This window comes from Oncorhynchus mykiss, chromosome 24 (genome assembly GCF_013265735.2).
Source record: "Oncorhynchus mykiss isolate Arlee chromosome 24, USDA_OmykA_1.1, whole genome shotgun sequence".
Classification (NCBI taxonomy): Eukaryota; Metazoa; Chordata; class Actinopteri; order Salmoniformes; family Salmonidae; genus Oncorhynchus; species Oncorhynchus mykiss.
In genome coordinates, this window is record NC_048588.1 from 8,172,916 (window position 1) to 8,192,189 (window position 19,274).

The following is a 19,274-nucleotide window of genomic DNA, read 5'->3' on the forward strand; positions in this document are numbered from 1 at the left end:
GGCCCAATGCAGGCATTTTTTTATCTAAATATCAAATCATTTCTGGGTAACAATTTAGTACCTTTCTCTAATAGTTTTCCCTTAAAATGGTCAAAAATAAACAAAAACAACAAAAAATAATTTCTCAAGCAGAACTTTTGCTGGAACTGGTGTGAGTGGGGAGAGGAAAATTAAAAACTAGCTGTTACTGGCAGAGAGGATTGGAACTCTTTGTTATTGGTCTATTCAAACTTATACCAGGCAAGCAAAAATCCTTTCAGTACATGAAAACCTGCTGATTATAACGTCCTGTGTAGAGGATCTTTTCAATCAGAAATTATCAGGAAATAACTCTGATACAATTTTTTCACACTTTTACAGTGTTAGTTTCAGCAGATGTACTGTATGATACTAAACAAAGGAAAAACACTTTTTACTGCAATGAGCCTTTAAAACTCTGTTGCTAGCCTGTGTGGTACACTGTCTCTCAAGACGTGCTCACTGAGATTCTCGTGTTTCTCTCCTTCTGGAGCTTGGGCTCCAGGCTGAAGTGTGCTTGCCAGAGGAACAACGCGTAGGAAGTGATTTTAGTCAGACAAGGAAGGAGCAACGTGTCAGTGATAATAACGTGGCAGCTGGCTACATGCATACTCCTACCTATACAATTGGTTTATGTCAGCATCATCATCCTGCATTATGGTAGACAAGGACTCAGGACATGCCCAATTTCTCTAAGTTGATTATGGGCATTGTGTTCCTCACTATGTCCAGATAAGATTACTCCCACCGGGCCTTGAACATAGATAGATACATTTTACGGTAGGATGTAACCCAATTGAGGCTTTAATATGTTTAGCGGCTCCAGAAATAGGTTGTTGTACATCCTCTCCCCCCCCCCCCCCCCCCATCTATCTATTTCATGACAGCTAAACAGGATACCGATTGGTTCATTTGGGATGATAGGAAACCGATCCTACTGTTCGTATAGATAGAAAGTTGGTGGCCTATAGAGGGTCGGCAAAAGTACACATGATATAGTCATTAGTATTCCTGCTTTTCTTGTATATATTTAGTTTGTACATATTTTTGTGATATTTCAAAATAGACTTGGAGAACATTTGAAAAGAGTAGCTTTAATATGACATTGTGTTTATTTTGCTGTGCAGATGGAAATGTTGAGATAGGGTTGAGTATAACGTTGTGCCATTAGATTAAACGTGACCTTTCGGTTTGAAATTTACTGCATATCCATTTAGAGGTACATTATGCTGCAACTTTACTCTTCAACCATAGGAGATTTGAGAAACAATTATTGGACTGACAAAGTGACTGAAGTACTTTCTGCCCATGACTCACCAATAACTCCAAGAGCAGGGATCTCAGTGATCTCTAGTCTAAATGAGTTAACCTTACTTTTAGGCTATATCAAAACAAAAGCATTTAAATGTTTTTCGAGTATGACTTGCTGTTAAATATTTCAGTCTCCAGAAATCTTTCTCTCCACCCACTAAATCTCTCTCTGTATGTTTTTCTCTGTAGTGAGCGTGAGGGCGTTGGATGTCACAGTGACCCAGAGCAGCATCCAGGTTGCCCGCGGCCAGGCGGCCATCTTGCCCTGCTCCTTCTCCACCAGCGCTGCCCTCAACAACCTCAACATTATCTGGATGGTCATCCCGCTGTCCAATGCCAACCAGCCCGAACAGGTAAACCTCCTCTAAACATGTTTATGTGATCTGCGTAGACTGTGTGCCTCAAAACCGTGTTATCCCTCTGAGCTAAAGCCTAGGCATCAGCTGTAGAAAGCTAAAACAGCTTTCTTCAGGACTCAGGCAAGGTTACCAGCCCATACACCACCATCACATCCTTCTCCACAGTCCCATACACCTACGCACTCCCTAACCAACAAAATCTCTCAACACAACTTTATTGACACGCCCGACTGGTCACCTCAATGAGGATTTGTGAATATACTGTACTGTTTTCCCATGGGACCCACATGCGTCACACTCGGGACAACAATCACACTGCATGCATCTGTGCCAGGCCACCCGGGTATTGTAGTGTTTGGAGCGTGGCGTACGGCACAAACAGCACACGCCTGGCACACCAGACTAGTCCCTGTGAACATGAAGCATGTGCAGACTTTATCTATAGCCAAGCCAGAACCGGATGTAAGCGGCTGCTCCTGTATGCCCAAAGAAGGTCGCTGTTGTGTTGTAAGGCCATGAAACAAAGCACGCAGGTTTCTCCTGGCCCTTTGATTCAGTCTGATTTTCTCTCATCTGCAGCTGCAGGCGTCACCACCTCACCTGCCTCCAACACGTTTAACCTCATCCACATAACATAATAATCTTATGCACTAATTAACCTGGAGCAGCTGTTCTCGCCACACACACAGGCACACATGCACACACGCACTCAGATAAACACACGGATGAATGGGAGCACGCACACACACACTCACACAATCAGGCAGACAAGCACACACATGCGTGGACACACACCACACACACACGCACAATGAGAAGTAATAACAGGGGTGTAACTTTGGTTTTAGAAGTGGGGGGGACATAATTATATGTATTTATTTATCCAGTCAGATAAACACTCCAAACAGCCTACCCGACCGCTCGGGGGCGTCCGCATGGTCCTAAAGCACACTGTTGCCTTGTTTTGTATCACAATGATAAAACTGGGTGTGACAAAAATGCAATTTCAAATCAAATCAAATTGATTTGTCACATACACATGGTTAGCAGATGTTAATGCGAGTGTAGCGAAATGCTTGTGCTTCTAGTTCCGACAATGCAGTAATAACCAACGAGTAATCTAACCTAACAATTCAAAAACGACTACCTTGTACACACAAGTGTAAAGCGATAAAGAATATGTACATAAAGATATATGAATGAGTGATGGTACAGAACGGCATAGGCAAGATGCAGTAGATGGTATCGAGTACAGTATATACATATGAGATGAGTAATGTAGGGTATGTAAACATTATATTAAGTAGCATTGTTTAAAGTGTCTAACGATATATTTTACATCACTTTCCATCAATTCCCATTATTAAAGTGGCTGGAGTTGAGTCAGTGTGTTGGCAGCAGCCACTCAATGTGAGTGGTGGATTGTTTAACAGTCTGATGGCCTTGAGAAAGAAGCTGTTTTTCAGTCTCTCGGTCCCTGCTTTGATGCACCTGTACTGACCTCGCCTTCTGGATGATAGCGGGGTGAACAGGCAGTGGCTCGGGTGGTTGTTGTCCTTGATGATCTTTATGGCCTTCCTGTGACATCGGGTGGTGTAGGTGTCCTGGAGGGCAGGTAGTTTGCCCCCGGTGATGCGTTGTGCAGACCTCACTACCCTCTGGAGAGCCTTACGGTTGTGGGCGGAGCAGTTGCCGTACCAGGCGGTGATACAGCCCGACAGGATGCTCTCGATTGTGCATCTGTAGAAGTTTGTGAGTGCTTTTGGTGACAAGCCAAATTTTTTCAGCCTCCTGAGGTTGAAGAGGCGCTTCTGCGCCTTCTTCACGACTCTGTCTGTGTGGGTGGACCAATTCAGTTTGTCCGTGATGTGTACGCCGAGGAACTTAAAACTTACTACCCTCTCCACTACTGTCCCATCAATGTGGATAGGGGGGTGTTCCCTCTGCTGTTTCCTGAAGTCCACAATCATCTCCTTTGTTTTGTTGACATTGAGTGTGAGGTTATTTTTCTGACACCACACTCCGAGGGCCCTCACCCTGTAGGCCGTCTCGTCGTTGTTGGTAATCAAGCCTACCGCTGTAGTGTCGTCCGCAAACTTGATGATTGAGTTGGAGGCGTGCATGGCCATGCAGTCATGGGTGAACAGATAGTACAGGAGAGGGCTCAGAACGCACCCTTGTGGGGCCCCAGTGTTGAGGATCAGCGGGGTGGAGATGTTGTTACCTACCCTCACCACCTGGGGCCGACCCGTCAGGAAGTCCAGTACCCAGTTGCACAGGGCGGGTTCGAGACCCAGGGTCTCGAGCTTGATGACGAGTTTGGAGGGTACTATGGTGTTAAATGCTGAGCTGTAGTCGATGAACAGCATTCTCACATAGGTATTCCTCTTGTCCAGATGGGTTAGGGCAGTGTGCATTGTGGTTGAGATTGCATCGTCTGTGGACCTATTTGGGCGGTAAGCAAATTGGAGTGGGTCTAGGGTGTCAGGTAGGGTGGAGGTGATATGGTCCTTGACTAGTCTCTCAAAGCACTTCATGATGACGGAAGTGAATGCTACGGGGCAGTAGTCGTTTAGCTCAGTTACCTTAGCTTTCTTGGGAGCATGTGGGAACAGCAGACTGGGATAAGGATTGATTGAATATGTCCGTAAACACACCAGCCAGCTGGTCTGCGCATGCTCTGAGGACGCGGCTGGGGATGCCGTCTGGGTCTGTAGCCTTGCGAGGGTTAACATGTTTAAAAGTTTTCCTCACGTCAGCTGCAGTGAAGGAGAGTCTGCAGGTTTTGGTTGCGGGCCGTGTCAGTGGCACTGTATTGTCCTCAAAGCGGGCAAAAAAGTTATTTAGTCTTCCTGGGAGCAAGACATCCTGGTCCGTGACGGGGCTGGTTTTCTTTTTGTAATCCGTGATTGACTGTAGACCCTGCCACATACCTTCTTGTGTCTGAGCCGTTGAATTGTGACTCTACTTTGTCTCTATACTGACGCTTAGCTTGTTTGATTGCCTTGCAGAGGGAATAGCTACACTGTTTGTATTCGGTCATGTTTCCGGTCACCTTTCCCTGGTGAAAAGCAGGGGTTCGCTCTTTCAGTTTCACGCGAATGCTGCCATCAATCCACGGTTTCTGGTTTGGGAATTTTTTAATCGTTGCTATGGGAACGACATCATCAATGCACTTTCTAATGAACTCGCTCACCGAATCAGCGTATTCGTCAATGTTGTTGTTGGACGCAATGCGGAACATATCCCAGTCCGCGTGATCGAAGCAGTCTTGAAGCGTGGAATCAGATTGGTCGGACCAGTGTTGAACAGACCTGAGCGCGGGAGCTTCTTGTTTTAGTTTCTGTTTGTAGGCAGGGAGCAACAAAATGGAGTCGTGGTCAGCTTTTCCGAAAGGATGGCGGGGGAGGGCCTTATATGCGTCGCGGAAGTTAAGATTGCGTCGCGCAATCGATATGCTGATACAATTTAGGGAGTCTTGTTTTCAGATTAGCCTTGTTAAAATCCCCAGCTACAATGAATGCAGCCTCAGGATATGTGGTCTCAAATTTGCAAAGAGTCAAATAAAGTTTGTTCAGGGCCATCGATGTGGCTGCTTGGGGGGGAATATATACGGCTGTGATTATAATCAAAGAGAATTCTCTTGGTAGATAATACGGACGACATTTGATTGTGAGGAATTCTAAGTCAGGTGAACAGAAGGACTTCAGTTCCTGTATGTTGTTGTGATCACACCACGTCTCGTTAATCATAAGGCATACGCCCCCGCCCCTCTTACCAGAAAGATGTTTGTTTCTGTCGGCGCGATGCGTGAAGAAACCAGCTGGTTGCACCGATTCCGTTAGCGTCTCTCGAGTGAGCCATGTTTCCGTGAAGCAAAGAACGTTACAGTCTCTGATGTCCCTCTGGAATGCCACCCTTTCTCGGATTTCATCAACCTTGTTGTCAAGAGACTGGACATTGGCGAGTAGTATGCTAGGGAGTGGTGCGCGATGTGCCCGTCTCCGGAGCCTGACCAGAAGACCGCTACATTTCCCTCTTTTACGACGTCTTTGTTTTGGGTCGCAGGCTGGGATCCATTCCGTTGTCCTGGGTGGAAGGCAGAACACAGGATCCGCTTCGGGAAAGTCATATTCCTGGTCGTACTGATGGTGAGTCGACGTTGCTCTTATATTCAGTAGTTCTTCCCGACTGTATGTAATGAAACCTAAGATTACCTGGGGTACCAATGTAAGAAATAACACGTAAAAAAAACAAAAAACTGCATAGTTTCCTAGGAACGCGAAGCGAGGCGGCCATCTCTGTCGGCGCCGGACGTAGAATGTGTGGGTGGTGAAAGTTGCGCCCTTGAGTAATAAATACACACACACACACACACACACACACACACACACACACACACAGAGTAACCACACTCAGAAAAACATACATACTGTACTTCGAGGTGCATTCAACTGAAAAATACTTATCCAAATGTGCACACACATGCACCATGCTCACACACCACACCTACACACAAGGTTGCACTGCACAGGTATCTACATGCACACACACACACACACAGAGGCTGTTTTGACACAGTCAAACGCACAGATGGAGAGTGAATTGCTAACGTCGAGCAATTGGCTGCCTTAACCTCCTTCACGCCTGTCTGAGCACCCTTTTGGTGTAAACGGCGAGGCTCGGGAAACATTGTGTGTGGATGATTCTAGCAGGAAGGAATTATTCCACCACATTCATTTGGTGACGTAGTCTCAGAGGAGTACAGATGTGCCGTGTGTGTATATGTGTGTGTGCGCGCCACTTCAGGCTTTCAGGCACCACTACAACAGGATGAAGACAGAGTCAGCTCTAGGCTAGAACGACAACACCTCATCAGAGCTACAGTACAGTACATTATAGAAGGCACCTACACTCATCAACTTGGGTGAAGTAGTTTGAGTGCAGCACAAGCGTGTACAATTGTCCACCTGTTACAATAGATTGGTTCAAAACATGGGTCAATACCCGTAGAATAACCAGTTGTAATTACACGGTAACACGCTAATAAATACATACAATTATGACCTAATGTACTTACCACTTCACTTTGGTAAGTACTGGGTCAGTGTCTGTAGTTGACATGCATATTAAAGGGTAGTTACAGAAGTTATTCCCTAAGAGTAATCGTGGAATAGTACCAGTGATATAAAGTAATGCCGTTAACCATAACAACATTTTGTACGGGTGCAAGTTCAGTGAATGCTTCAAAATAGAGAAACTTTGCCATTGTTTCCAGTTCTATCACAAGCGTGCTAGTACTGCTTCTTCCTGTTGTCTGGTGGGCTGTCTGAAAGGTTCACTGTGGTTTGAGTGTACACCGCTGCCAGTGTTGCGACAGCGCAAGGCTACTCTGTAGGAAATGGCTGTCGTGAATGATTATGGTTCGAGCCGTACACACCGTGGATCATTTCTGAAATGATCTCATGAATGTAAGTGTATGACGCACGCATCCTTTTTTTTTAACCGAAAATAGGCAATAATGAAAAGTGTACAGTCATTTAAAGTCCAAAGTTATGTCACATGTGAAGTTTGATCACAGTATTCCATTTTATGATTTTATATGATATAAAAATGATATGATTTATATTAATTTATTCGATAACTCTTTCTAAAAGAACCACAGGAGTGTTATCGCTGGAAATGTCAGGCCTCGTGGGACCCTTACTTTGAGCAAATGACGAGTCTTTTGGGCGTCAGTATTCTAATGTTGGGACCGGTATCCCTTGTATGGACTGAAAGGAAGCCTTTACAATGCACACTAACTCTTCCTTTCCTCACGTGCCAGACATAAGCCTATGCATACTTGTTTGTTTATTAGTGCAGACTCCCTCTGACTGCTTCGTGTATTTGGTATCTTTAAGACCATCCCTGAGGTCATGAATAAGATGTAAATAAGTTGTTGATAGAGTTTCGTTCACCAAGCTTTAGATTAAACGTAAGAACATCAGCCGGGCTCCTCAAAGACTCAGCACGTAGCAACCATCAACCTTTTAGGCTGACTGACGATCATATCCCTCTGCTCACTTCGCAAAGAGAGCTCTTCTAATTCTTCTGTTTGTTTACTCTAATCTTCCATGTTTAGCCTCAGATCAAAAGGGCAGTCTGCAGTAGCTACATATACTTTGGGACGGATACAGTGGATACAGACCCTTTGCCTTTTTCCACATTTTGTTAGGTTACAGCCTTACTCTGAAAGTGATTACATTTTTTCTTCATCAACCTACAGTGGATTGTACTTTAAAAGATGCAGCGTACTGCAGCACAGCTTGCATGGTGCCGCAGAATTCTGTGGCACGTTATTTAAGTGTGAGACATTTTTACCATTAATGCTAGTTAGTGCTAGTTTGACCACCAGAGGACATAATTGAGAAGGCATTTGATAGCCTTCAATAGTGGCTGTACTAGGGAATTTAAAACACTTTTTTGTAAGAACATAGTGTATGGGTCGGATTTTAAGAAATGTTGTACACACAATACCCCATAATGACAAAGCAAAGACTAGTTTTTAGATTGTTTTTGCTAATTTATTAATAATAGAAAACTGAAATATCACATTTACATAAGTATTCAGACCCTTTACTCAGTACTTTTGTTGAAGCACCTTTGTCAGCGATTACAGCCTCGAGTCTTCCTGGGTATGACGCTACTAGCATGGCACACCTGCATTTGGGGAGTTTCTCCAATTCTTCTTTGCAGATCCTCTCAAGTGTTGTCAGGTTGGATGGGGAGCGTGGCTGAACAGCTATTTTTAGGTCTCTCCAGAGATGTTAGATTGGGTTCAAATCTGGGCTCTGGCTGGGCCAGTCAAGGACATTCAGAGACTTGTCCCGAAGTCACTCCTGTGTTGTCTTGGCTGTGTGCTTAGGATCATTGTCACGTTGGAAGGTGAACCTTCGCCCCAGTCTGAGGTCCTGAGCGCTCTGGAGCAGATTTTCATCAATGATCTCTCTGTTACTTTGCTCAGTTCGTCTTTGCCTCAATCCTGACTAGTCTCCCAGTCCCTGCCTCTGAAAAATATCCCCACAACATGATGCTGTCACCACCATTATTCACTGTAGGGATGGTGCCAGGTCACTGCAGGGATGGTGCCTTTCCAAATCATTTACCACAGGTGGACTCCAATCAAGTTTTATAAACATCTCAAGGATGATCAATGGAAACAGGATGCACCTGAGCTCAATTTCGAGTCTCATACTGTAGCAAAGGGTCTGAATACTTATGTAAATATGGTATTTCTGGTTTTAATACATTTGCAAAATTTCTAAAAACACGTTTTCACTTTGAATTATGGGGTACTGTGTGTAGATTGCTAAGGAAATTGTTTTATTTAATCTATTTGAGAATAAGGCTGTAACGTAACAAAATGTGGAAAATGTCTTTCCGAAGTCACTGTATATACCGATTGATTCTTGTAGAAAATAACTTAAATGCCTCATGAGCTTAGTTCAACTGTTGTACTTCATCGGGACTCAAAATACAGTAGAAGCTTGCTTTACTCGAATGTTTGTAAACAAAGTAAATGTAAACAAACACTATATAGCCTCAAAATATGGTTTAAACTATACATTTGATATCATGGATGGTCAGTACTTTCATCTATAGCTCTGTCTATGAATTTGAGAGTGGTTACATTTCTTTAGCCCCATCCCTCAGTTTTTATGCAAAACAGTGGGAGGGCGCTTTGTTATTGTTTCAACTGCTGATTCCCGCTTTAAGCCCGACTGCGTGCAGACGGTGAGGCCTGGTGGGTAGAGCCTTGGAAATTAAGCTGTCCATTCTCCGTTACTCCCTAATAAACCACTGCTGTATCCTGATGCTGGGTTTTATAGGAGGTATAGGAGATGATCCAGACCAGGTTCGTACACCAGGATCCTGTTCACTAGGCACGAAATGGAAGAAAATTGGGCCGATACTATCTGAACTTGCCCAATGAGAAACGCTTGTTTTCAACATTTTGCAACGTTTTGCCCTAATGAATACAACCCATGTCATGGCTGATGAGAATGTTGGGAGCGGGGGTTGTTCATTGGTTTACAGGGAGAGGGGATGGGATAGCAAGAGGAATATGGCAGTGGACATGGTCTTTGGGTCCATGGCAGTTCTTACTAGGGATCACTGCCATTTGCACACTGGAGCGTACAGCGCTCAGGAAACTGCGGCGCCGCAATTTACATGCAGTTAAGCAGCCGGTTGGAGGGAGGGATACAGGAAGGGATGGAGGGAGGAAGGGAGAGGGGAGAACATCACGCAGCGTTACTGAGATGGTTCTGTGAATCCCTGGGTCCTTTGAACAGGACAGTTCAATGGGTGTTCTTTCAAACACAGCTGAATAGCCTCCCTGATTCCCCAGCATGCTTTTGTGTGCCTGGCTGAAGGGTTAGGTGTTTTTTTTTATTTAGAAGGTGCGCACAAATTGCTGCTTCTATCAGAGTTCAAAGCAACAAGAAGCGTTTGAACACCTCCGACTCTCAAACCTGCAGCTTGGAAGAGCTCAAATCAACAGGAGGTTTCATTTCAATAGTACTTGTATTTTTCTGGATGTTTTTCCACTTTGGCATCACTTTACTGAGGAGAAATTGCATTGCAGATGAATTGACCATGTCAATGGGGCTAGGCTTCTTCATATTATTACCATAGTTCCCATAGTTTGGTGTTTTACTTCCTTGTTGTGTGTGATGGAAACAGTATGTTGACTATTGAGCTGTGTGTGCCCCTCTTTTTTGCTCACAATTTTAAAGCTTGTAAGCTGCTCTTGAATTCATGCTTGTTGTAATGTAACATACTTGTATAGTTCAGGATATTTTTAAATGATCATATTCTGTGTGTTATCATTCAAGAACATCTATGTTATACATGGATGGACCACCTTCCATCCTTTCAGTTGTCAAGTGATGCTTCAGTATATACTGCAACACTAGGTCGCCCTCTTGTGACTGTTTGATGCACCTGCACCCTTCAGTATCCAGAATCCTCATCCACTCACTTGCCTGGCTGTTGATTCTCTGTTGTTTGGTTTTTATTTAACTGTGGGATGAAGTATTGCATTTTAATTAACTTAATTAAACATTGCTTGTTGAATTATCTCTAGTGTGTAGCAGAGAAAGGTTTTTGATTAACTTTCTACGATTACATTTAACCTCAGTGATTGTTTTTCCATTCACATTCAATTTCCTAAAAATTAATCAATTCATTATGTTTGTACCCCAGTATAAAGCTCTGCATCAATTGACATCTAGGTAATGCACTTTCCCCTGCTGACCCAGGATGGACACAGTTGGCCACAGTTTCACGAACTCGCATCCGGATGTACAGTGGACAGAAAATCTCTGATTGAAATAGAAGTGGTCATTCGCACATGCTAGAAACATAACAGAAAGGCCTGCACACTGTACGTTCCTAATGACCACCTAATGACCAACATTTCGATCCATATGATCTTTGTTAGGTCAAACTAATGATATTCCATAGAAACGGTGTGAGTGAATCTCTGCCTTTTGTCTTTCTCATCTCAGGTGATCATCTACCAAGGTGGCCAAGTGTTCAGTCTAGCCAACCACTTAAACGGCCGGGTGGGTTTCGTGGCCACCATGCCGAGTACAAGTGCCTCTATCTTCATCAACAACACCCAGCTGTCAGACACGGGGACTTACCAGTGCCTGGTCAACAACCTCCCCGACAGAGGGGGGCGCAACATCGGGGTCATCGGCCTCACCGTGCTGGGTAAAGCACACTCTGCTGCATTAGAATTACAATTAAGGGGTTGCATACTATGCACATATAGCCTGGCAACTCTAACTTGACTACAGACCAGGCTAGGGTGCACAGCCTACTGTGATAAAATGGATGCATTAAAACTAGGACGTGTAAACGCATTGCATATTGTAAGAATTCTATTGTATGACATTTATTTTGACGAGTGTGCTAGGCTGGTTGTAAAGATGACTCTTGTAGCATGTTGGGACACCACAGTTCTGTATGTGGATACTATAAGAACAAGACCTGCTTTAGATAGGAGCATCTGTTAAATTACTCAAATGTAACGTAACATGTAAGACTCGATCCCTCTTCAGGAGGATAGGACCTGTCTGTGCTGATTGCTCCTTTCTGTCTCTCCAGTGCCCCCGTCGGTGCCCTCATGCCGTGTCCAGGGCACGCTGGACGTGGGCGCTGACATCATGCTGATGTGCAGCAGCGAGGAGGGGATCCCTACGCCCAGCTACACCTGGGTGAAACTGGAGTCGCTGCCCAAGCTGCCCCACACCGCCATGCAAGGTATTAAACCCCTGGCCGTGGGCGTGCCCTTTTGCCCCACCTTCGCTGGTAAATCAACAAGTATCTTTGGTAAACGTCACCGTGGCTTCCGCCCACCCGCCCCCCAACTCTGCCCCTCAGGGTGCCACCACCCACCCTGGTCCAGTTCAGGGCTTGCATTCACAAAGCATCTCAGAGTAGGAGTGCTGATATAGGATCAGCTGGTCAACAGTTCCAGTCATTTTATTCATTATGATCTACAAGGCAAACTGATCCTAGATCACCACTCTACTCTGAGACTCTTCTTCTGAATACGGACCCAGTTTTGTGTGTGTGTGTGAGCCGTGCAGTGGCCTCTCCTCTCTCTCTCCAGCTGTGTCATCACAGCACAGTGTGATTCTTACCGTACTACACTACTGCTCACTTCAACACAAGGCTACCCTCCACAAGGACTAATCGGCTTAGGTTTCCTTCATCACTCCTCCTCCTGCCTGTCTGTGTTGTTTTACACAGTAGATATCAACTGTACCAACACTGCAACCATGATATCTGTCTGCAAAACAGCCCATGTTACAGAGAAGAGGTTAGGGGTGAAATCTAGGCCAGGAATCTGGATTAAGTGCTTATGTGGTTTGTTCCAAGCTCCTATGGTAGCCTTTTCTTAAAGGCAGTAGTGTAATATAACGTAATACTCCATAAATTATCAGACGTATGAACAACGGCGCTGTAATTTAGTTTATATCAGCAAGGCACAGAAATATAATGTGTATATATAATGTACACCAGCCATTTTACGGTAAGTGATTTGGTGCCCTCTATTGGGTTTTTGCCAGTAGTCCCAGTTACAGTACCATATCCTAAAGCAAGTTGAATAAAGCTGTTATGTAAAGTAACACATCTGCATAATACTAAATAAGATGTGCTCAACAATAATTTCCACTGCCTAAATGATTTTGAAATGATTTTGGTTATTTCAATTATGTAAGTAATGTATGAATGTTTTGGAACACGTTACAAGCAAATGGTTAAATTAATTATTAGTCCTAAAGGAATATCATTCATATTTAATCCCAATGTATTTTAATTAGATGTTTTTGTGTCTTGTCTATTTGTTCTGAGATTGTGGATGGTGTTTCCCGGTGATGTTTTAACCCTAGACTGGCATGGTTTGTGTTTAAACCCCAGACCAGATGCAAGGGACCGTAACACTGAGGAACATCAGTACCAGTACCTCTGGTCTGTACCAGTGTACAGCCTCCAACGCCATCGCCAAGAGCACCTGTCTACTCAACCTGCAGGTTGTGGCACGTAAGTACTCAACATAATGATGACATAAGCAAGGCTTTGTGCAGTACCACTCGAAATAAAACATTTAAAAAAACACTAATCGGAACTTATCAATGTTAAATCCTTGGACCTCACCTTAAAAATATTGATTATTTCACTCTGGATATACTCCTCAAGGATTATTATATTTTTTTTAAATTTGTAATTTTTTTGAAGGGGTAGATCAGCTTTAATATTGCAGATAGACTGTGGCTTCTATCAACGTAATTGTCTGCATCATTTCCAATACCCCATATATATTTTTTGTAAATATATACAATATAGTACAAGTTAAAAGTTTGGACACACCTACTCATTCAAGGGTTTTCTACATTGTAGAATAATAGTGAAGACATCAAAACTATGAAATAACATGTGGAATCATGTACACTACCGTTCAAAAGTTTGGGTTCACATAGAAATGTCCTTGTTTTTGAAAGAAAAGCACAATTTTTTGTCTATTAAAATAACATAAAATTGATCCAGAAATACAATGTAGACATTGTTAATGTTGTAAATGTCTATTGTAGCTGGAAACGGCTGCTTTTTAATGGAATAGTTACGTAAGCGTACAGAGGCCCACTTTCAACAACCATCATTCCTGTGTTCCAATGGCACGTTGTGTTAGCTAATCCAAGTTAATCATTTTAAAAGGCTAATTGATCATTAGAAAACCCAATAAAACTGGCTTCTTTAGACTAGTTGAGTATCTGGAGCATCAGCATTTGTGGGTTTGATTACAGGCTCAAAATGGCCAGAAACAAAGAACTTTCTTCTGAAACTCGTAAGTCTATTCTTGTTCTGAGAAATGAAGGCTATTCCAGGCAAGAAATTGCCAAGAAACTGAAGCTCTCGTACAACGATGTGTACTACTCCCTTCACTGAACAGCGCAAACTGGCCCTAACCAGAATAGAAAGAGGAGTGGGAGGCCCCGGTGCACAGCTGAGCAAGAGGACAAGTACATTAGAGTGTCTAGTTTGAAAGTCCTCAACTGGCAGCTTCATGAAATAGTATCTGGAAAACACGAGTCTCAACGTCAACAGTGAAGAGACGACTCCGGGATGCTGGCCTTCTAGGCAGAGTTCCAAAGAAAAAGCCATATCTCAGACTGGCCAATACAAAAAAAAAGAATAAGATGGGCAAAAGAACACAGGGACTGGACAGAGGGACTTTGCCTAGAAGGCCAGCATCCTGGTGTCGCCTCTTTTAGAAGAAAGTTCTTTGTTTCTGGCCATTTTGAGCCTGTAATCGAACCCACAAATGCTGATGCTCCAGATACTCAACTAGTCTAAAGAGGCCAGTTATATTGCTTCTTTAATCAGGACAACGGTTTTCAGCTGTGCTAACATAATTGCAAAAGTGTTTTCTAATGATCAATTAGCCTTTTAAAATGATGAACTTGGATTAGCTAACACAACGTGCCATTGGAACACAGGAGTGATGGTTACTGATAATGGTCCTCTGTACGCCTATGTAGATATCCATTAGAAATCAGCCGTTTCCAGCTACAATACTAATTTACAACATTAACAATGTCTACACTGTATTTCTGATAAATTTGATGTTATTTTAAATGGACAAAAAATGTGCTTTTCTTACTAAAACCAGACCCCAAACAATTGAACGGTAGTGTAGTAACCAAAAAGTGTTAAATAAATCAAATCAAAATATATTTTAGATTCTAGATTCTTCAAAGTAGCCAAACTTTGCGTTGATGACAGCTTTGCACACTCTTGGCATTCTCTCAACAAGCTTCATCTGGAAGGCTTTTCCAACATTCTTGAAGGAGTTCCCACATATGCTGAGTACTTGTTGGCTGCTTGTCCTTCACTTCCCGGTCCAACTCATCCCAAACCATCTCAATTGGGTTGAGGTCGGGTGATTGTGGATGCCAGATCATCTGATGCAGCACTCCAACACTCTCCTTCTTGGTCAAATAGCCCTTACACAGCCTGGAGGTGTGTTGTGTCATTGTCCTGTTGAAAAACAAATGATAGTGGGACTAAGTGCAAACCAGATGGGATGGCGTATTGCTGCAGAATGCTGTGGTAGCCATGCTGGTTAAGTATACCTTAAATTTTAAATAAATCACTGAGTGTCACCAGCAAAGCACCACCACACCATCACACCTCCTCCTCCATGCTTCAAGGTGGGAACTACACATGCAGAGATCATCCATTCACCTACTCTGTGTCTCACAAAGACACAGCGGTTGGAACCAAAAATCTCAAATTTGGATTCATCAGACCACAGGACAGATTTCCACCGGTCTAATGTCCATTGCTCGTGTTTCTTGACCCAAGCAAGTCTCTTCTTCTTATTGGTGTCTTTTAGTAGTTTTTGACCATTTAACCATTAAGGCCTGATTCATGCAGTCTCTTCTGAACAGCTGCTGTTGAGATGTATCTGCTACTTGAACTCTATGAAGCATTTATTTGGGCTGCAATCTGAGGTGCAGTTCACTTTAAGGAATGTATCCTCTGCAGCAGAGATAACTCTGGGTCTTCCTTTCCTGTGGTGGTCATCATGAGAGCCATTTTCACCATAGCGCTTGATGGTTTTTGCGATGGCACTGCAAATCGTCCGTATTGACTGACCTGTCTTTAGGTAATGATGGACTGTCTTTTCTCTTTGCTTATTTGAGCTGTTCTTGCCATAATATGGACTTGGTCTTTTACCAAATAGGGCTATCTTCTGTATATCACCCCTACCTTGTCACATCACAACTGATTGGCTCAAACAAGACTGCTAATTGAAATGCATTCCATGAAGCTGGCTGAGAGAATGCCAAGAGTGTGCAAAGCTTTCATCAAGGCAAAGGGTTGCTAATTTGAATTATCTGAAACATATGATTTGTTTAACACTTTTTTGGTTACTACATGATTCCATATGTGTTATTTCATAGTTTTGATGTCTTCACTATTAATCTACTGTATTGATGTGTGCTGAGAGTCGGGAAGGAAGTTCAGGGAGTGAGTGTTTTAATAAAATAAACAGAGGATAATACAAAACAAGATCCTCAAACAACGCACAGACATGAAACAGAAACAATGACGACTGGGGAAGGAACCACAGGGAGTGACATATATAGGGCAGGTAATCAAGGAAGTGATGGAGTCCAGGTGAGTCTGACGACGCGCAGGTGTGCGTAACGATGGTGACAGGTGTGCGCCATAACGAGTAGCCTGGTGACCTAGAGGCCTGAGAGGGAGCACACGTGACATCTACAATGTAGAAAATAGTAAATATAACGAAAACCCTTGAATGAGTAGGTGTGTCCAAACTTTTGACTGGTTCTGTATATTTTTTTGTAAATGTTCTCACCATACCTCCCCTCCCCTAATTGGAGTAAATTAATGGACAACAATAATTTGTCTTCCACTTCCAGTTTATACATACTACATACATTTCATGGACAGTCAATTTTACATTAGTTATATTTTGTTTGTTTTTTAGTCCTATCCTTCAGCGACTCCAGGAAAACGTTGTTCCCACGCTCCCCCTCTCCCAATTCCACCCCTGCCAGTGGGTAGTAACACTGTCACCTGAGTTATTATGCTGCTACTGCACTCGCCTGACCCTGCCTTAGAGTAGTCAGTCGCTGACACCAGTGGCAAATTTAGTGAGTGGCTCATTTGGGGTTTGTGACTGTCAAGGAGTAAATGGCATGCCACCGGTTGTCACCGTTTGTCAACCGCGGGGCAGCTGTGGCTGTGGTGAGTGCTCTGACAGAGGCACGGGGGGGCTGTCTGTATGTCTGTCTGTCAGGGAGGGGACCAACTGTTAGATCAGTAGAGTGATCCTATAAAATCTTTATCGCCACTCAGCAATCTGTTCAGCTGTCAACAACGACAGCATCATTCTCCCAGCGTATGTTGCAGCATGTATGGTTAAACACCTTCCACTGTACTACTCTCTCTGATCTGTAGAACAAAAGACTGACCTAAACGGCCCTCATAGTGGAAATTGCTAGTATTAATACACATCTGTTGTGGTTTTTAAAACTCACTAACACATCGTTTTCTGATAAAAGCACAATGGTACAGGTATCATAGATATTATGGTTCAGATATTATGCTAAAATTCAAACATCCTAATAGACATCCAAATGAAATCCCACTTCAGTCCAAGTAAATCTTTCCTCCAATCCACTATGGTAGCATAATAGAGCCATTTGCATCCATGGATATATTCAATGTACTGTATTAACATATTAGTGCATGTAGCTTTGTTGGCACAAATGAAAAGTTGCCTGATCAAATAGACAGGGACCGCTGTGTGTATTTAACTCATTAAGAAATATTCACAGACAGCACAAACTCCCTGTGAACACAGCTTTTCTTCTCCATCCCTCCCTCCGTGCTTCCCTCTTCAAAGTGTTTACCCGGGGGGGGGGGGGGTGTGAGTGAGGACATCATTACAGGTCCTGGAGAACCACGGGGCATTTTGTTGGCGTTCAACCAAAGCTCCTCAATGTTTTATTCATGTCATAATGCAGGGCTTACTCGAGTGGCTTCATGCCACGGATGAATAGGTGTTTGTGCTGAGTTTCAGGAGCTAGCAGTAGCTGTTGTCCAGGCATGACCGATCATGTGTGATCTAGGTCCCGTTCATTAGAGAAAACCGAACAAAACGTTATGTATTGTTAAACAAGCGTTTCATGTTTGAGAGGTTCAGGTAGTTCATTTTTTTCTGTTTTGTACTTAATGAACATGACCCCAGGACTTAGTCTCTCTCTCTCTCCCTCCCCTGGTCCTTCAGCCCAGCCCCAGAGTGTGGGTCTCATAGCTGGCACCATCGCCACGGGCGTGTTGGCTGTCATCATCTGCTCTCTACTGGTGCTGGTGACACTCTTCTACTGGAAGAACAAGAACAAATATGAGGAGGAGGAGATACCCAACGAGATCAGGTGGGTTTTCCATTGACTTCCTGTTTTCTTCCATTTCCCGCACCTCTCTGTCCATCTATAGCAACACACTAGTCTAAACATTAGACTTTGAACTCACCGTATCTGTTCTGGTGCCGTGCATTTGATAGGCTACATAGACTATGTAGTCGACAAGTGTTGAAAACGGAGATATACTGTATCTTTGAAATTGGATGATTACCCTTTTGAAGTTAGTTTTTATCCAGTTCTATCCATTTGTTAAGGTGTTCAAACTTTTCTTCATCGCACCCCAATTTGTCATTTCAAATACTATGTGAATTCTTTGTCGCTTATATTAATGGCCTGCTATTCTTCCTCTAAATTACTTCATAAATCAATTTGAAGATAAATCATTGTTGAAATGTTTCAGCTCTGAGCGAGTGGGATAACATCTGCCTCATTTGGGTGTTGGTAATGTCCCTGAATTTAAATGTGGTCTCAGTGTGGTGCCTCTGCACTTAATACCACTGACAAATCAAACAAAATGGAAACACAATGTATCAGGACCAAGCTGTGGAAGTGATAGAGTGATACAAAGTTTAAACCATTTTTTAAAAATTCCAGTTTTAACCACTTGTATTTATTTTATTTTGGCCATTCCAATCATTACAAGCACTATTCCGACTAATAGGATACCAAGTATTGCATTTATAATATCATGAAACACAACAGGCCACTGTGGGCTCATCTGAAGCCAGAAGTAAATATTATCTCTCTGGCTAATGTAGGTGTGCCAAAAAGGTGCCCCATACTGTAGCTGTTTAACTATACATTTGTAAGATAAGTCATGCACAGTGCATGTTCATTTAATAGACTGTCTGACTTAAATCCCTTTTGATATCAAAGACATCCACATCGGTATCAGGTCCACTAAGTTTTTATCTGCGACGAGAGAGTGTTCAAAACAGTGTTCTATCTAATTAGTAGAGTTCAAACACAAAACCTTCTCGGAAATGTTTTTACATTAAACATTTGCAGTAAGGAACACTGACTGCTCAGACTGGTGTTGTAAATGGATGTGCTTATTTAAATGTTCATA

The 19,274-nt window shown here is 43.1% G+C and overlaps 1 protein-coding gene across 1 annotated transcript in view; it reads left to right on the top strand.

Annotated features, from left to right (window-relative positions):
* The window catches only part of LOC110503665 (immunoglobulin superfamily member 11), a 106,337-nt gene that overhangs the window by 82,361 nt on the left and 4,702 nt on the right, over positions 1-19,274 (top strand). Inside the window, exons 2-6 of the mRNA XM_021582107.2 lie at positions 1,519-1,682; positions 11,243-11,450; positions 11,847-12,002; positions 13,167-13,289; positions 18,070-18,217. Of these exons, the coding sequence (XP_021437782.1) occupies positions 1,519-1,682; positions 11,243-11,450; positions 11,847-12,002; positions 13,167-13,289; positions 18,070-18,217 (799 nt within the window). The remainder of the gene's footprint in view (positions 1-1,518; positions 1,683-11,242; positions 11,451-11,846; positions 12,003-13,166; positions 13,290-18,069; positions 18,218-19,274) is intronic.